Source organism: Lactuca virosa, chromosome 9 (assembly GCF_052849685.1).
Source record: "Lactuca virosa cultivar CGN04683 chromosome 9, Lactuca_virosa_CGN04683_v6, whole genome shotgun sequence".
Taxonomy (NCBI): Eukaryota; Viridiplantae; Streptophyta; class Magnoliopsida; order Asterales; family Asteraceae; genus Lactuca; species Lactuca virosa.
In genome coordinates this window covers 42369347-42389080 of record NC_136434.1, presented here as the reverse complement: position 1 = coordinate 42389080, position 19734 = coordinate 42369347, and the positions used below count along the sequence as shown (strand labels likewise).

General features: G+C 42.4%; 1 protein-coding gene across 1 annotated transcript; it reads left to right on the top strand.

Annotated features, from left to right (window-relative positions):
* The first annotated feature begins 1342 nt into the window (after positions 1–1342).
* Positions 1343–3300, top strand: LOC145137212 (putative protein phosphatase 2C 24). The gene is made up of 4 exons (XM_079071351.1): positions 1343–2103; positions 2183–2494; positions 2574–2679; positions 2794–3300. The coding sequence occupies exons 1-4, from the start codon at positions 1615–1617 to the stop codon at positions 3117–3119; spliced, it is 1233 nt and encodes a 410-aa protein (XP_078927477.1). The 5' UTR covers positions 1343–1614; the 3' UTR covers positions 3120–3300.
* Positions 3301–19734: the final 16434 nt, after the last annotated feature.

Sequence of the window (19734 nt, the reverse complement as noted above, 5' to 3'; positions counted from 1 at the left end):
AAGTGCATGCATGGTCATTTAGTTATTGTTGAGAGTCTATTGTTAGTCATTATATAAGTTGTAATCTTTTGTTAGTGAAAGAAAGAGCAGAGAAAATTGTTCCAAACCTGTGTTTTCTTCTTATTTCTATCTTCTTGGAGGTTAACCCACTTACGGGTCCTATCAACCAGTTTCAACATTGAAGACACGGTAGGAACCGGAACAGGAGCCGGTAGAACCGACGGTCCAGTTCGGTTATATTTTCCACCAAGTTTGGTTCCCGGGCCAGTTCCGATACTCATCCCTAGTCCCGCTCCATTCTTACCCCTAAAAGAAGGTTAAGGGTTGTTCCGAAAAAATTATGTAATACCGACAGGTTATCGGTGATTTTTTACAAGTGTCAAATGGTAAAAATAATAATATATGAGTTATTTTGAGAAAAAAAAATTGTTTAACTTTAAACGGGTGTTATCATAAAATATAATGTATTTTATATATTATCCCCAAATTTCGCAACATACGTGTATATACGACTAGTCCAAATAAGTACAAAAGTGTTTCACACAACTCATTATGAGATCCAAGTTTAAGTTCAACAGAAATAATCCTTAGGTCGTTATAGTTTTTGTTTTTCAGACTATGTTGTTCTTCGGTTGTAATTTTAGTTTTTCGGTGTTTGTACTACTTCCACGATATTTTACTTCTAAAAACCTCCTTCTCCTTTCCAAGATGTACAAAAAAATTATATATACGTATTACCATATAACAATATAATTACGTACAACAAAAGTATATATACGTATTATCATATAATTACATATTACCTACACGTTGTTAATAATTATATTTAAATAATTGTTAAATATCTAAAACCTTAAAACAGGAAAAATATAAAATACATAAAATCTTACAGGCTATAATTTATAACCGATGCTAATAATATATAATTAACAAATATATAAAAACGTGAATTTGAAAAGATATTTTGTTAAAATTCAATCCTTTTTGAAAAACTTAATGGGAAGGGAATAATAAATAAAGAATAAAGACTAATTCAATTCCCCACACAGAGAATTGAGAACACTACACAATCTCGTACTTGACGATCTTTGCCACGTACACCCCCGCCCCCAAATTAGTATTAAACAATTAAAAATCAAATTAAATAAAAAATAAATCAAAAGACTGACCACATGCGTGTCAGACCGTGAAATTACTCTCCACCAGCGGTGTTTCATTCTGATTGGCCCACGTCCGTTGCACGGAAAAGTTAACAGTACACGCGTCAGAGATGGACGGCCGAGATCAGGGAGATAGGTTTTTAGGCGGGGAACCACTCTCATAACATACTCCCACACGTCACTAGATCAGTTGCCCTCCTGCCCAAAAATGTTTACGGGCAATTACCCCGTGGCGACACCAAAAAGCTTCCCATGAGGTCCCTCTTGTTTCTCTTTAGTCTTTAGTGTCCCCTTTAAACACCTCTCTCTATCTCTCTCCTCTGCCTTCAATTCGACTTATATTACGAATCTTCACCAGGATTTTGTGTACAGTGATGAAATATTGTTGAACATCGGTTGTTTATGATCGGAGACTTAAAGACGGCTGTTTTAGGGGTGGCGGTGGTGGTGGATTATGGCGGAGATTTGTTGTGGGGTTGTGAGTGAGAACGAGGTCTCGCCGAATTGCGACTCGAATTCTCAATCAGCGAGGCGTAAAAGGATGGAGCTCCGCCGTGTTAAGTTTGTGGCCGGAGTAGCGACGCTTGAAACGGAGAACGGGGTTAAGCAAGCGAGATTGTCGATCTCCCCGGCGTCGTTCTCACGTGAGTGCAACGATGCTTTCCAGAACTGTAACACTTCGGAAATTAAACCCAAAACGGAGGATGATGGGGGTGATGTTGTTAAGCCTACGCCTTTAGTGGCTACAATTTTGAGACCTTCGGGATCTGCTGTTTTTATTGACGCGGAGGCGCTTCCGAAATTCGGTGTTGCGTCGGTCTGCGGACGACGGAGGGACATGGAAGACGCTGTCGCTATTCATCCTTCGTTTTTAACCAGTGATGATAATCAAACGTCTAGTTTGCACTATTTTGGCGTCTACGATGGCCATGGTTGTTCTCATGTACGTATAAACTTCATAATCTGAAATTGAACATGTTACAAGTGTCACAATTATTGAATTTTTCGTTTGATTATTTTAGGTCGCAACCAGATGTAAGGATCGGCTACACTTGCTTGTGAAAGAAGAGTTGAACAAAAAGGTGGAATCGGAATGGACGAAAACGATGGAGCAATGTTTCAACCGAATGGACAAGGAAGTAATAGAGTGGAACCAAGGCACCGTCGGTGGCAACTGCCGGTGCGAACTTCAGGCACCGGAGTCCGACGCTGTTGGATCGACGGCGGTTGTTGCGATCATGACTCCTGATAAGATCATAGTCGCAAATTGTGGCGATTCTAGAGCTGTACTTTGTCGGAACGGAAAAGCAGTGCCTCTATCAAATGATCACAAGGTTAGTTGAGAATTACATCTGATGATTTGTGGTTTCTATGTTGAATTTTTACTAATTTTACGTGCAAATTTGCTTCCAGCCGGATCGTCCAGATGAGCTCAACCGGATTCAAGCTGCCGGAGGGCGAGTTATATACTGGGAAGGTGCTAGAGTTCTCGGAGTTCTGGCCATGTCTAGAGCCATCGGTGAGTGTAAATAAGTAAATTACTTTCCATATCATTGAAAAGTATTTGAAAAAAAAGTTCGTCGTCTCCAATTCTCAGTTCTCAACTTCTCATACTGAATTTTGATTTTATCAGGCGACAATTATCTTAAACCTTACGTGAGTTGCGAGCCGGAAGTGACGATTACAGATCGGGCGCCGGAAGATGAGTGTTTAATAATTGCGAGTGACGGGCTGTGGGACGTGGTGTCAAACGACACCGCGTGTGGAGTGGCGAGAATGTGTCTGAAAGGGAAGAGACCGGCGGCGAACATGAAGAATCCGGCGGAGAGCGAAGAGTCGGAGTCGGAGAACTGTGACAGAGCATGCTCTGATGCATCGATGCTACTGACAAAGTTGGCGTTGGCACGGCGGAGCACGGATAATGTGAGTGTTGTGGTTGTCGATCTGAGGAAGAAATGAAGAATGATAATGACATTTCGCCTTGGATGTGTTTTGGGGGCAAAAACTGAAAAAAGAAACTATGGGGAATGGAATGTTCATCTCCATCTTTTATGAAAAATTAAGTTTAGACGATTGTAATTATTTTTCAACTTAATTGGTTGTGCTTTCTTAATTCTCATTTCGATGTGTTTTTTCTTAATGTCTTCTGCCTTAACGTTGTTTCAACCTTCAAGAAGAATATCGTCACATTATTTTGATCTAAATTATTTAATAAGTTTATTAAAAGAGTGTAATCAGTTTCGTTGTTTATTATTTGGGTACGGATGTTAAAAATAAGCATGATGAATGGCATTTGAAAAAAAAAAAAAAAAAGACTCAAATGTTTTGATAATGAAATCCAACGTGATATGATTGTTGAAACATCATCTCAAATGTACTACTAAATCATAAGGTGAATGCAATAGCACGAGTGTTATAGGCTTGTGGAATATGGTACTAAGAACACAAGTTGTTGAGTGGTTGGATAATGCTCGAGGGGTGAGTGTTTGAATTATTTGATGGAACTGAGACGTTTGAATTATGTAGTGGACAACTATGAAAATATCGATGAAAATGCTGGAAACAAGAGCTAAAGCACTCCAATTGTGGGATGGAATGAAGTCGGAATGTGAAGCTACACTAAAACCTTATAATGGAGGATGCTAGGTAACTGGTTGTTATTCAGACAAACATGAGCGTAACTGGACTGCTCAAATCATGTGATAAGCTAGGCTAGGAACACAAGTGCATAAAATGTGTGGTTACATTGCTATGAACATAGACGGAGGGAAACAATTATGCAATTGAATATGAAGTTCTCAAATCATGTAACACACATGTAGAAACACAAACTTACATTTGTGCTATTGACAATGCTTTAGAACATGAGGAACTTATCATTATGTGATATGTCTTGTCCATCAACCACATAATGTGGATGTGATGGCAATGCTAAACGATGTTGTATGCTCTCACTGTGACCGTTACTTGATAGAAAATTGAAGATGAAAATTACTGGATCATAAAGTGAAATGAAAAGGACAATTGTTTCCAAAAATAGAAAATTTTAAAAAGAAGGGTGGAGAATGAAGATGCTGTATTTTCAAAGGTGTAAGAGCGTCATGTGGGACAAAGTGAGATACGAATGGGACCCACTGAGGATGCTGCGTCACGATCCAGGTTATGTGCTGGCACAAACCTGGCCCTCATTCGGCTAAACAAAAGAAAAGTTTCAAATAATTACTTCTAAAGAAATAAAATAAAATAAAATAACTACCAATATCAATCTATTAATATATATTAAAATTAATGACAAGTCTTACATAAAAAGAAAAAAAAAGTTTCAAATAATTACTTCAAATTCATTTGTAATTGATTGAGAGGTCATGTTACAAGAGCATCCATTGTTTTAGGACCTCTTTATTACATTTATTTTTATAAGAGGGTGTTTGGCAAAGCTTAGAAATGAGTTTTTTTTATTTATTACCGGTTTGATACGGGTATAAGTCAAAAAAAGTGTTTTGGTAAAAAAACAACTTATAGTTGTTGGTAACCTCTAATAAGTCAAAAAGTGATAAGTAATTCATCCATTACTTATTAAAAACTCCTTACTTCATCAAAATAAGTTATAAGTCAAAAAATCATAAGTTTTTTAAATAAGCTTTGCCAAACACCTTCTAAATAACTTGTAATTTAGTCTGTGTTTTGGCGTGAGTTTTTACGTGTATTTTTATTGTGTATTAAAAAAAGTAGAGGAAGGAAAATTATATATATATATATATATATATATATATATATATATATATATATATATATATATAATAGACACATACATATACACACTACGGGGACGGGGGATAAACACAGAAGTTTAGAAAATGAAAAGGTGAAAGTGATATTTTACAAATTTAAAGGTGGAGGTGGTGTGTAAAGCCCGGTTCCCGGTATGTATTTTTATTACAAGTTTTGCATATTTACACATGGACTTGACGAGTTGGAGGCCCAACTCGTTGAGTTGGTGCGAGTGATTGGACGCGGGTGGAAGTATCTACTCGCCGAGTCGGAATCCCCTACTCGACGAGTAGACCTGTCTGGATGAAACCCTAAATTTGAGGGTTGCACCCTATTTAAACACTCTAAGTGGCCTCCACTCCAGCCTCCATCACCCTCAGACCCCATTCTCGAAACCCTAATTAGTTGTGAGTGTTCTTGAGCTATTTTGGTGCCATTTTTATGATTTGAAGCTTGGAGAAGGAAGGAAAGGCTTGGAGGTTCAAGAAGAAGGCAGTAGATCCAGAGTCTTGGTTGCATTTCCAGCTGGTTTGAGGTAAAAAACTTCAACCTTGACTTCCCATTTGTTAGATCTTCTTTAGGGCTTGAATCTTGTCATTTTTAGGACATTCTAAGTCACATTCGGGTGTGGAGTGTATAGTAGAGTGATGACTTCAGATCTTGAATCTTGGAGGGTTCTCATGGCATAAAGGTGCCAACTTTATGGCCATGAGACCCCCATGCATCTTGTAGACTTAATTTTTGGGCCTTTTGAGCTTGAAGACCCATGCATGGACATAAAGTTCGTGACTTTACGTGTTATATCGACCCTAGGAGGTCAGATCTATATTCTGGATGCATTAAGCCCGATTGAAATCGACTTGGTAGACTTGGACTTTGGGGGACTCGACAAGTCGCTCATAGGACTCGGCGAGTCGGGTTATGGTTCCCCAACCTTTTCTGTTTCTGATCGATCTAGTTGAGTATAGAAGAGGACTCAACAAGATGGACTTGAATATGGACTTGAAGATCGAAGAACTCGACGAGTTCAAGGATGAACTCGGCGAGTTCAAGGCAATGTCCCAATATACATGAAGAAGAACTCGACGAGTTAAGGAAAGACACGGAGAGTCAAGGACTAACGTTCCAACTTGCATGAAGAAGGACTCGACGAGTTCAAGGACGAACTCGGCGAGACATTGACTAAAGGTCCCAATGCCGTATGAAGAAGAACTCGCCGAGTTCTTGAAAGACTCGACGAGTAGGAGCGAAGTTCCAGGATGTTAGTGGATTATGGAACTCGACGAGTTGGTGGACCAACTCGGCGAGTTGAATCAGCCAGATGTTTACTTTGACCAAAAGTTGACTTTGACCAGGGTGTTGACCTTGACTTTGACTTGACTTGAGTTGACCCTTGGAAGGGTTAAGAGTATGAAATGGTAATGAAGGAAGGTTGTTATGTGTAGGATTTTGAGAGGAGTTGATCCCAGCATCGAGGACTGTTCGGACACTTCACGTTATTAAGGTGAGTTACCTTCCAGTAGGAGTGGATATACGGCCACAATGTCGGCCCGCTAGTAGGAGTTGTTTGATTAGATGATTGTCTTTGTGATAATTGTCTAGGTACCCACTATCTGATGTGATTTATGTGCTAGGATACTCTGTTATATGTGTTAGTAGTAGGAGGGGTGGAATAGCCCCGGATACCGGTTGGAAGATACCGAAGGGGTAGACAACACCCATGCATGCCTAGCAGTGTGTTCATGATATGTTATTATATGGTAGTGGTAGGGGTGAAATAGTCCCCGATTACCGGTTGAAAGATACTGAAAGGGAGGTCAGATCTCGGTTACTGGTTGAAAGATACCGAAGGGGAGGTCACCTCCCGATTACCGGTTGAAAGATACCGAAGGTAAGTCCAGCTTCCGATTATGCCAGTTGGATATCGGTTGAAAGATACCGAGGGATAGGCAGTATATGTTTATGGTATGTGGTATGATGGGGGAACTCACTATGCTTCATGCTTACAGTTTTCAGTTTTGTTTCAGGTACCTCTTCGGCGAAGGGGAAGGAGCCGACACGGTAGCAGCGCATCGCACACATATGATTTCCGCATTTTGAGATCCATTGGATTGTACTCTAACATTATTACTATTTTGATGATATGGTTGAGACATATGACTATGGTTTTATGAATTGGTATGATTCAATGATGTTTTTCAGTAAACAATTTTATAAGTTACTTAATCAATAAACAAAATTTTTGTTCGTGAAAATTGGGATGTTACATGGTGAAGAGTATGAAAGTGATATTTTAAAAAATAAATGGATGAAAGATATCATTTTACAAAATAGAGAAGTTGCATGTTGCTTGTTGCTAGGCCGCTACAGGCACCGACTCTGACCACTCTTCGGATCACAGACTGATGTTAGGGGAGGGTCGAGGTCCTTAGGGCCTGGGGTCGTGCATTTCATCTCACAACAGAGAAGGCCAGGGCGGCACCTGACGTTGTTACTGTTGGGTATTATGTACTATAACACTCCTATGGTGCACATACAACCCTAATGCCTTAGATCTAAGTTTTCTCTAATTATACATGCAATTTCATATTATCCAAAGCATGAAGCCTAACTAGCATACAAATTTAATATTTGAATCATAAAAACTAGTTAGATGATTACCTCTTGTTGTAGCTTGTAGAAGTTGACCTTATGAGAGCTTAGCACCTCAAATGTGATGCCTCAAATGGTTCACAAAACACCACCAACACAATTGGAGGACAATGAGAGAGGTGCTAGAACCACCAAAATCGTCTAGGGTTTCCTCATGGAACACAAGTGGCGATTTTAGGGTTGAAGGGGTTACATATATAGTGTAGAATTCCATGGGTCACTTGTAAACCCTAATTCATACACTTATGCTTTTAATCCAATAGCACTTCATGAACTCCATATAAACTTAGTCCATTACTAATCAATTATGGATCATTAGCCCAAACTATATGTATCACTGATTTACATAATCAACCCCTGTTAATTTAATTAGTCTCTTTTGATCACTAAATTAATTCCAAATTAATTATTGATCAATACCAATTAAATAATATGATTTCTCAATTAATATATTATTTTCATAATATATTAATAAATCACAAATAACCTCTTTCTCAAATATCCTTCCTATCAAATTGCTCCGGTGAATGCAACCCAAAATGGACCATGCTACTCTCGTGTCAAGTACATACCAATTATAGTTATGGTCTTAGACACCTAATCCAACAGTTACTAGTATGTATTCACTTATTATTCTGTCGATTTATTTTATGTATGCTTATGTTTTTATTTCTAATAGGTACCTTCTAAGTGAACTCCTTTCCTACTCTTGTGCTTTTTGACTCGGGTGTGAGTTGGTCTTTTGTAGCTCATTCCTTCTATAGGGATTTCGATATAACCGTTGGGGAGTTGGAGTGTCCGTTGTGAGTTTCCATTGCCATCGAACACCAGGTTTTTGCTTTGATCATTTTTCGTGATTGTACATTGGAGATTTTTGGAGTGCCCCACTCGATTGACTTGATTCCCATCCTTATGGGAGATGTGTGCGTGATTGTGGGAATGGTCTAGTTGAGCAGCTTTGGATATGTGATCGATTGTGAGGCAACTAGTGGTGGTTCGAACCCCAAGTGGGAGAGAGCTGATCATTTATAGCGAGGGTACCAGGGTTGGTTCAGCTTTTTGTTCGGCTGCCAGGGCTCGACAGTATCTCCAGCATGGATGTTCGGGTTATCTCACATATGTAGTTTCCACTCGGGACGAGGGGAGAGTTTAGGTTTTAGATGTGCCAGTAGTATGAGAGTTTCCAGATGTTTTCCCGGAGGATCTACTCGGTGTGCCTCCCATGAGGCAAGTGGAGTTCAGGATCGATCCAATCCCCGGTATGGCCCGATCGTTAAGGCGTCGTATCGCCCCACACCACCAGAGATGCAAGAGTTGTCCTTTCAGCTTTAGGAGCTGTTGGACAAGCAGTTTACCAGACAGAGCAGTTCACCGTGGGGACCACTGATTTTGTTTTTGAAGAAGAAGGATGTGTCTCACTGTATGTACATAGATTACCAGGAATTGAACAAGTTAACCGTAAAGAATCGTTACCCACTTCCTAGGATTGATGATCTTTTCAATCGGTTGCAGGGTGTATCTTGGTTCTCCAATATTGATTTGAGGCCAGGGTACCATCAGACGAGTGTCAGAGAGGGGGATGTGGAGAAGACAGCGTTCCGAACTCGTTATGGCCATTATGAGTTTATGGTGATGCGGTTTAGGCTCACCAACGCGCCGAAAGCGTTTATGGATTTGATGAACCAGCTATGCAGGCCGATGCTCGACCGGTCAGTTATTGTTTTCATTGATGATATGTTGGTCTACTCCAAGACCAGGGAATGGCATAAGGAGCATCTATGGGAGTTACTTGGGGTACTAATACAAGAGAGTATTTATGCCATGTTCTCCAAGTGTGAGTTCTATTTACGAGAGGTCCAGTTCTTGGGACACCTAGTCAATCAGAACAGGATTAGGGACAATCCGGGAAAGATAGAGGTAGTTATGCAGTGGGAGGTCCCAAAGTCACCATTTGAGATCAGTGGTTTTCTGGGGTTAGCCGGTTATTATCGGAGGTTCATCCAAGATTTTTCCAATATTGTCGTCCCTCTGACTCGCTTGGTGAAGAAGAATATAGATGTATGTTTGGGGCCTGAGCAGCAGACTGCGTTTGAGACCCTGAGGCGGAAGTTATGTGAGGCCCCTGTATTGAGCCTTCTTGAAGGTGTTAAGGATTTTGTGGTATTTAGTGATGTGTCAATCACATTTTTAGGAGAGGTACTCATGCAGCGAGGCAGGTTTATTGCGTATGCATCCAGGAAGTTGAAGCCTCATGAGGTTAGATACCCGATTCATGATTTGGAGTTGCGGGTAGTAGTGTTTTCCCTCAAGATTTGGCGACACTATATCTACGAGGTCCATTGTACCATTTACACGGATCACAAGAGCTTAAGATACCATATAGATCAACCAAATCTGAACATGAGGCAGCGCAGGTGGCTTGACGTGGTCAAGGATTATGACTGCAAGATATTGTATCATCCAAGGAAGGCCAATATGGTTGTCGATGGTTTGAGCTGCAAGGCGGTTAATGATCCTGCTCGAGGACTCTGTTTGAGGATGATCATCGACTCCCCACTACTGAATTTAATTAGGGAGGCTCAGGCCGTGGGGATCAGGAAGGAGAACAGGAAGAAGGAGTGGATCAAAGGACAGATTAGCAGATTTGCCAACGATAGTCACAGACTTTTGACCCAGTGCGGGCGGGTTTAGCTCCCAGTCTCTGGTGGGGTCCGAAAGACAGTGATGGAGGAGGTGCACAAGTCTTGGTTCTCGATCCACCCTGGAGCCACGAAGATGTATCGATACTTGAGACTTAGTTATCTAGAGAGATGCTTGACCTGTCGGATGGTCAAGGCAGAGCACTAGAGACCGCATGGCAAGCTACAGCCCTATGAGGTTTCCATGTGGAAATGGGAGCAGATTACCATTGAATTCATCACCAAGTTGCCAAGTACGGCCAACGGATTTGATTCCATATGGGTCATTGTTGGTCGCCTGACCAAGAGTGCCCATTTTCTTGCCATTCGGGAGAGTTCTTCGGCCGATAAATTGGCCGATACGTATGTGCGCGAGATTTTTGCTTACCACAGTTTACCGGTTTCCATCGTATCTGACCGGGATGTTCGCTTCACTTCTCGATTTTGTCAGAGATTTCATGAGGATTTGGGTACGAGACGTCATTTTAGCACTGCTTATCACCCTCCGAATGATGATCAGAGTGAGCGGACCATGTAGTCGCTCGAGGATATGCTAAGGGCTTGTGTCATCAATTTCAGTGGGAGTTAGGATTCCTACCTCCCCTTAGCTGAGTTTTCTTACAACAACAACTATCACTCCGGCATTGTTGCACCTCCGTGTGAGCTTCTTTATGGGAGAAAGTGTCACACTTCGGATTGTTGGGGAGAGGTCAGACATAGGGTCATGGGGAGGACTGTGGTGATACTCAAGATGACAGAGCTTGTTCAACAGATCAGACAGAGGTTACAGACAGCTCAGAGCCGACAGAAGAGTTATGATGATACCATTTGTAACATCCCCTTCTGGCACGTATCACAATATTGTCCGCTTTGGGTTCCTAACACGAAAAATTCCCCGGGGGTCACATCGGCTGGGAAGGAGAACGAAACATTTCCTTATAAGGGGTATGGATACCTTTGTAACATCCCAAACTTCAGAAGTATGATTTAGGGGCTTATGTGTAATTTTAGGAGTCTACTCGGCGAGTAGGTGTGCCTACTCGCCGAGTCAGAGCGGGTTTTGGCCACGTGTTAAGTGACCAACTCACTGAGTCGGCAGCTGGACTCGACGAGTTGGTGATGGGAAGAGAAAACCCTAATTTTAGGGTTTTCACCCTATTTAAAGGACCTTAAGTCCTTACCTCAACCCCCTTATCACCCCTTGACGTCCAGAAGCAGCCCTAACCGATCCAAACCCCCATTTTGAGTGTGTGAAGGAGGGAAAGTGTGTTTTGAAGCAATTGCAAGAAGAAGGCTTGGAGTTTAAGAAGATTTTATCATAGAGGAGCTGGTGGATTCGATCTCCCTGCTCAGTGGCATCAGTCTGAAGGTAACAAGTTGTTACCTTGACCTTGTTCTTTCTAGATCTCTTCATGATAAAGATTAGGGATTTTTATAGCATGGGTGATATTCATTTTCGGGTATGGGCTAGGATCTGAAGTTGCAACTTCATATCTGAGCTCATCTTGGACTCTAAAGCCATAAAGTCTGCAGCTTTAGCAAGCATGAACCCTCCATGTTGAAATAAACCCCATTGTAAGCTTGAGATTGACATTCTAAGCCTTTAGAGCCTTGCATGCACGTAAAGGTTGCAACTTTACGTGATAAACATGCCTTGGGAACCTAGATCTACAGTTTGGAGCTTTGAAGCAGCTTAAAATCGTTTGTATGAATGAAGGACTGAAGGGACTCGGCGTGTGTCATGAACGGCTCGACGAGTTCGATGAAGATTGTCATAGACTCGGCGAGTTGTATGAGCGACTCGGCGAGTCCGATGAAAAATGCCTTGGGCTCGGCGAGTCAGACGAGTGACTCGGCGGGTTGGCAAGTTATGCAAGGAACTCAGCGAGTAGATTAGGGTACTCGACGAGTTAAGGTCAACATGGACTGTTGACCTTGACAGTTGACTTTAACTTTGACCAAGAGTTGACCAGTTGACTTCTAAGGGTATTTCGGTAAATTGAATATTGATAGCAAAGGACATTGGTGAATATAGGTGTTGGAGTTGGAGCTACATTTGGAAAAGTTTGACACTACCTTCCGAGCTACTTGCGAGGTGAGTTATCCTTACTATATCAACAGGGTCTACGACACCAAGGCCGACCCTTTATGATTTACATCCTGGGTTAGGATGGTCGTTATGTTATTGTTATGCTAGATTTCATCCTGGTTTAGGATGGTTGTTATGCTAGACTTCATCCTGGTTTAGGATGGTTGCTATGTTAGATTTCATCCTGGTTTAGGATGGTTGCTATGCTAGAGATCGGTTAGATCGGCATCCTGGATATAGGATGGTTGCCATGTTAGTGATCTGTTAGATCTGCATGTTTACTTGTTTATATGTATGTGCACATGTTTGTTGGTTTGGGGAAACGGTTGAGGCAGGTCCTGCTATGTGATGTAGCCCAAGACACCCTGGGCGGACCGGGTAGACTGCAGGACCGGGCCGGGAAAATCTAGTCAGGCCAAAGGCCCAGAGGAGCGGTCCGGATAGGCTGAAGGCCGCGGGGAGGGCGGTCCAGACGTGCCGAAGGCTCGGAGAGCGGTCCGGATAGGCTGAAGGCCCCGAGGAGGGCGGTCCAGACGTGCCGAAGGCTCGGAGAGCGGTCCAGATAGACTGAGGACCGGGATTCGGTCCAGTCAGACTGATGGCTCATTATGCATGTTGTTTGCTTATATGATTATATGATATGGTTATATCTGTATGACGTTGGTATTTTAGGGGTAACTCACTAAGCCTTCGAGCTTACATTTATCGATTATTGTTTCAGGTACAACGGATGACCGCGGGAAGGCGAAGGTGTGACCGTACACTTCCTCATATTTTGATTTGGATTTCTGGGATACTCTGATATGAAACTATTTTGAAAACAGATTTGTAATAACTAATGGTTTTGTATGATTTAAAAAGTTTTAAATTGGCTTGATTTTTATGGGTGTTACAACCTTCCCTATCACAACGCATTTTAAAGTCATAATGGTAGTAGATCCCATAAGAACTTTGGAATTAAGTGTGCTTGGGCAAGATCAATCCAGGGATGGGTGACCCCCTCAGAAGTTTCTGTGTCGGGAGCCCAAAGTGGACAATATCGTGATACATGCCAGAGGGGAATGTTACAATGGTATCAGTGCCAGGACACAGGTCGATGTGTTAAACGAGGACGTCGAAACCTATAATGGGGGGTGGAGGCGGGTAGGTTAGTTGCACCTGATCCCACATCAATTGGGAAGGAGAACGAAACATTTCCTTATAAGGGGTGTGGATACCTTCCATGTCACAATGCGTTTTAAAGTCGTGAGGGAAACAAATCCCATAATAAATTTGCAGTTAAGCGTACCCGGGCGAGAGCAATTCAGGGATGGGTGACCCCCTGGGAAGTTTTCGTGCCACGAGCCCAAAGCGGCCATTATTGTGATACATTCCAGAGGGGGATGTTACAGTCACCCTGGAAGGGTGTGATACGCTTAAGTAAGAGGGGCAAGTTTGGCCCTCAATTTATTGGACCATTTCGAGTAGTGGCTAGGTTAGGCAAGGTTACCTACCGATTGGATTTGTCTTAGGAGCTTAGTCAGATTCACATCACATTCCATGTTTCTCAGCTTTGAAAGTGTGTCATTAGATGACATTCAGGTTGATGAGCGTCTGAATTACGTGTAGAGGCTGATGGCTATTCTGGATAGGAAGATGAAGGCCTTGCACAACAAGGTGGTACCTTTGGTCAATGTTCAGTGGCAGCATAGGAAGGGTTCCAAGTGGACCTAAGAGCCCGAGGCAGAGATGTGTGAGCACTATCCAGATCTATTTACAGTTGAGGATTTTGTGGATGAAATCTAGTTCAAGTGGGGGATAATTATTACACCCGATTTTGAAGCTATTATTTTTATTTTATTTTTAAGCTTAATTTCAAGAATAGTTAACCTACGATGGTGTGGGGTAGTCCCTACGTTGAGCGTAGGATGGAGTACGAACTCGGGGTTTAAATGATCTATGGAGGGCGTAGGAGCCCAAAACCAAAACCCCAATCCTTCGGGTTGTGAGCCATATTTAAAGGCTCTAACCCCTTGACGCCCTTCCATTCTCAGCCTCCACCTTCCCAAATGTCCTCCTTGAAAACCCTAATCACTATTTGAGAGTTTCGAGCTTTTAGAGAGTTTTGTGTTCACTTTTGAAGGAAGAAGGGCATTGTGGAACCACTTAGGATCTCAAATTAGTGTAGATCCAGGATTTACATCCACTCATCCACCTCCAGAAGGCATAAAGTTTCTAACTTGATGTTGCTTCATGTTAGATATAGTTATGCTTAAGAATTTCAATCTTTTGTTCCCATAACCATGGTTTATATGAGTATGAGATACTCCAAACCATTGGAGTACCATTTCCAAATGTTTTTTGGGTTGTTAAGTCATAAAAATGAGAGCTTGGTCACTCTCATTCATCCATGCATGAACTCTTGAGTAATAGATAACTTTATGGACCTAGGTTTTGATTTGGTGCTCTTTGTGACCATGTAAATGGATAAAGTCAGAGACTTTATCCCTTAAGACGTCCATTTGGTGTGGATATTAAAATATAAGGAGTTGATCTCCTATTTTAAGGACTTTATGATTAAGATAAGTGTAACATCCCATTTAAAATAGAATAATTAAATAATAAATCTGGAACCCCGAGATATAATTTTATTATTATTTTATAGCCAAAATCAAACAATAATTAGTGGGGTGTTGGTTTCGGGAAGCCAAATGACGATATTTGAATCTCCGGGGGTTAAAGTATAATTTCAGGATTTATTTTGCAAAGGATTTTGGAAGTCAGGGGCTATTTGGTATCATTTGGGCTTAATATAAAATATTTTATGGAAGTGGGGATTAAAGAGTAAATATCGGACTTAAATTAAAAAAGATCTTGGATGATGGGGGCTGATTTGTAAATTCAAGCCTTATTATGAAAAGAAATTGGGAAGGAGGGACCAAATGTGTTAATATGCACATGTTTGATGGTGGACACGGGTTGAACCGGTCATCCTCTTTTAGCCTGCATATATATTCATGCTACACCCCATGTAACCCTAACCATAATATTTCCTCCCAGCCACCACCTTATGCCCCCATCCCTCCAACCGCCGTTACCACCCCAACTCCCCCTTATCCTTCCGATCGGTCGAAGTCCCAAGCCACCAGACGACCATCTCGTGTCCAACTTCGCTGTTGAACGTCGTGAATGGTCGAGAGGGAACCGCTGAAGATCGTTTTGGAGTTGTGAACACCGGCGTGAACCACCTAACCCCAACTGCCGTCGCCGCTCCTATAGTCGTTGAAGACGAAGGCCGCCGATGGAAGCTGTGATAGCGGACGATCAGAAGAAGCAAGCGTAGGGCTGTCGTTGTTGCTATTGTCGGTGACGAATCATGTCGCCTCTCCTTCCCCATTTCTGTTCTATTACGTCGGGTCCATCGAGGGCTAACCGACGTCCGCTGCCGTCACCATCTTTGGCTGCTCAATCGTCGTTTGCCACCACGAAGAAGGTGGTCGTGCCCGTGTTCTAGCGAGTGTGTGTGTGCTGCTGCTTCAATCTTGTGTGGTGTGAGTATTATTTCATGGATAGGGTGTTTGTTTGGTCGGAATCCACGAGAACAGCCGCCACCACCACCACCGTGAGGTGGTGGCTGCCACCATGAACCACCACCGGCCACCACAATGGTGGTTGTGTGTATGGATTATTTTATGAGTGTGTGTGTGTTATTGGATATTATCGTAAACTGTATTGTAATCCGTATCAATAATGAGAAGAAAAGTCTAAACCACCACCTTAATGTGGTGGTTGACGCCTCCTGCCGCCACCGGCCGCCGGTGTCGGGTGGCGGTGTGCTTGCCTTGTGAGTTTGATTCGTGTGGGGTGCTTGAAACCCTAATGGGCCTTGTGAGCCCTAATGGGCCCAATGAAGCCTAATGGGGTTAGTGAAAACCCTAATGGGTCTAATGGACCCTAATTGACCTAAGGAAAACCCTAATGGGCTTAATGATATTCTAGTGGGCCTAATAGGCCCAATAAAGCCCTAATTGACCTAGAAGCCCAACAAATTGATAAATGGGCTAGTATTTGGGTTGGAAAACGCTAATGCCAATAAAACCCTAATTTTGAGAATTTATCGGGACACACACATGAATTATTTAATAACTTGAAATATTAAATAATAATCATTGGCATAAATTAATCTGAGCAATATTGGACTTAATGGATTAAGTCCTTAGTGGATTAAGTCCTTAGTGGGTTAAGTCCTTAATGGGTTAAGTGAGAAACACTTAACCCTAATCGTCATTTTATGTGAAACCCTAATTTCACTTGGGTTTATTGTTGGGCCTTTCTATTGGGCCTTGATGATTGGGTTATTAATGGGTCATCCAGGATCAAGCAAATGGACTAGAATAATTAATGGGCTTTAAGGTAAGGCCCATATGAGGCGTTGGGCCCAATTTGGAAAATTGGGCCATAGATGGGGCATAACTGGGCCTCTATGATTATGTGATATTGGGCCATGAGAATACAAATAGTCTGGACTAGAATAATTGAACGAACCTTAAGGAAAGACCATGTAGAGGTCTAGGCCGAATTTGGAAAATTGGGCCATATGTTGGGCTTTAGCCCATTGGTTGACTATTGGGCCTTTGGAGGGTGAGTTGGACCTTGGGCTTGGAACCCAATTATTCATTGGGTGTTGTTTGATGTTGACAGCTTGGGAATCTGTCAACCAGCAGCTGGAGTTTTGTCTGCGGGACTTCAGCAGTACGCCAGGTGAGTTATCCTCACTATACTCAAGGTTCTAAGGCACCAAGGCCGGCCCTTTGAATTGTTATTGGTTATGTTATGCTAGTATGATATGTTAGATCGGTATCCTAGAGGGTAGGATGATAATATGTGATATGTGGTATGACCTGTTAGTTAGATATCCGAGAGGGTAGGATGACATTATATGTTATGTGGTATGATCCGATAGATCAGTTTGTTGTCTATAGACTGTTATGTGATTATCTGTTATATGTGCACATGTTGTTTGGCGGTTGAGGCTTATCTGCTTTGTGCGAAAGCTAATAGACCTGGGCATTCCAACCTGTTGGTTTTGGGTCGTGAGTATTCCATCCCGAGGATGATTGGGCTCATAGTATGTGGGCATTCCAACCTGTTGGTTGTGGACCCGGGGTATTCCAACCTAATGGTTGATTGGACCCATAGTGTGTTGGCATTCCAACCTGTTGGTTGAGGGCCTGGGGTATTCCAACCCGATGGTTGATTGGACCCATAGTATGCTGTTTATGTTTATGTTTATGTGTGTATTGTTGTGGGTATGGGTATTTTGGGGGAACTCACTAAGCTTTCGGGCTTACAGTTTCAGTTTATTGTTTCATGTACATCAGGGGATCGTGGCAAGGCAAAGGCGTGATCGTACAACTCCTCACTTTTTATGACTTTGTTCTGGGATACTCTGATATGATACATTTTGAAAACAAGTTTTGTAATGGTTAATAGATCTAAAATGTTTTTAAAAGTTTAAATTTGGCATGATTTTTTATGGGTGTTACAAGTTGGTATCAGAGCCTTGGTTTGAGTGAATTTGAGGAACACTCGTGTAACTCCAGTCTCAAATCAAGGAAAGGATTTTCAAATTGGTTTTTAATTGGTTTTCAAAATAAGTAAAGGAGGATGCAGGGTGTACGATCAGCCGGAGCCAGTAAGTAGACCCCAAAATACCATACAGTATTTGATTATGTGATATGTTAGAACAGCATGCTAGTGCTAGGCTAGGGATCTTCATGAATTGCATGGTAGAATTGCCTGATTACATGATGCCTGCTAGCCTAGGGTTTCCTTTATATGAGATTGACATCATTACTGTAGTTGCTTAGTGTATGCATCACGGTTATACATAATTAAGATCTTATAGCCTGAGAATGTTTGATTTGGCCTTATGTTCTGTTCTTGTTTGATTGGGAGCTTAGGGTAGGATTGGATATTCGAAAGTCTATAGGGTCCAGCGTTATGTATGGCTAGCATACACTAATGCTGCAGGGTTGGTGGAAGTTTCATGGATGGGTGGGTTGTGTGAGGCCGGGAGGCCAGTTATGAGATATTTAGCATTCCTCTAGGAGTGAGGTTTGAGCGCTCGTTATGTTATGTATATTGTTAGGGTGTTGTGGTGATACTTGAGACAAATATGGGTAGGTGTGGAAGGTAGTATGGGCCCGTACTACTGAAAGCACAGGACCCATATGCGTATCAAGGAAGTCACAACCCCTAGGGTTGGGTTGGGAGTTGGTCCCCTGTCATTATATGGATTATCAGAGATCTTTCTGGTATCTCACCAGAATGTTGGTTACCAGACGTCTTGAGAACGGATCCGGGTTAGGATCGGGAGCTGGCAGCCAGGATAGGCCGGTATTGTTAGAAGATCGTGTTAGTGAGATCATCCGAGAGGAGGTGATCGGGATTGTCCGGGGACAGTTTTTGAAGATGTTTGAGTCTATTAAGACTGCCATGGTTGAGTATTTCGACGAGCGCTATGCAACCATTTCCAAGACGGTTTCCGCGGCAGCTATAATAGCTGTAACGACGGCAAGGGGAGAAACTGGTCGAGCTTTCCAGTACTAGGACTTGTTACTGGGACATATTCTGATGAGCGGAGGGCTGCAGTTACTTGGTATCAGGGAGATGTTCTGTACTTGTTACATTCCGTGGGTTAAGCGGGAGAGCCTAGCACATGCGTTTCTAGATTTGAGGCTTCGGGGGATTTGCTCAAGGCCGGAATGTGAGTCGCGGGGACTCCGGAAGGGAGTGATGATTAAGTTCAGCTGGAGTTATACAGCTGGAATTAGAATGGTTAATTGATAGGATTGGAATGTTGTTTTCTAGGGCAAGGATTGTGCCCTTTCAGTTTACGAGCTCGAAGGATTGAGCAGGCTTGTGACCCCAGGATCAGGTTGTATTCTAGATCGGGGTCAGTTGGTCTCCAGGATTGGCGACAGTAGTTTAGCGCTGGTAAGCGCGGGTGGGTCGATGTGGCATAAGTATTTTGGAGGTCCAGTTCACCTACGATCTATTGTATCGGGCGGTAAGGATTGATTGTACGATCTATTGCACTTATGGGATTGTAGACTATGTCTTGGGAGTAGTTATAGCCCGGTTTAGGGCAGAGGTTGTTTCAACTACTGTAGTTCAGCTGTGGATGATTGAGCTGGTGAGTGAGTCAGGGTGCGAGACCCTGAATGATATGATTTCTAGAGCCGAGAGCGGGAGATTTGTTGGAGCACTTTGGGAAGAAGGGTATTATGTGGGAGGTCTGCGGATAGGGTCCCACATGATGGTTATTCAGCATTGTCAGGATCCAGTGGTTTTAGTAACCGCTATTGATTGGCGGAGGAAAGCGCCAAGGGAAGTAACTCGT

Coding starts and splice junctions, on each gene's coding strand:
- LOC145137212 (XM_079071351.1), top strand. CDS start 1,615: ATGGCGGAGATTTGTTGTGGGGTTGTGAGTGAGAACGAGGTCTCGCCG. Junction 2,495..2,573: donor CTCTATCAAATGATCACAAG/GTTAGTTGAGAA, acceptor ATTTGCTTCCAG/CCGGATCGTCCAGATGAGCT. Junction 2,680..2,793: donor GGCCATGTCTAGAGCCATCG/GTGAGTGTAAAT, acceptor TGATTTTATCAG/GCGACAATTATCTTAAACCT.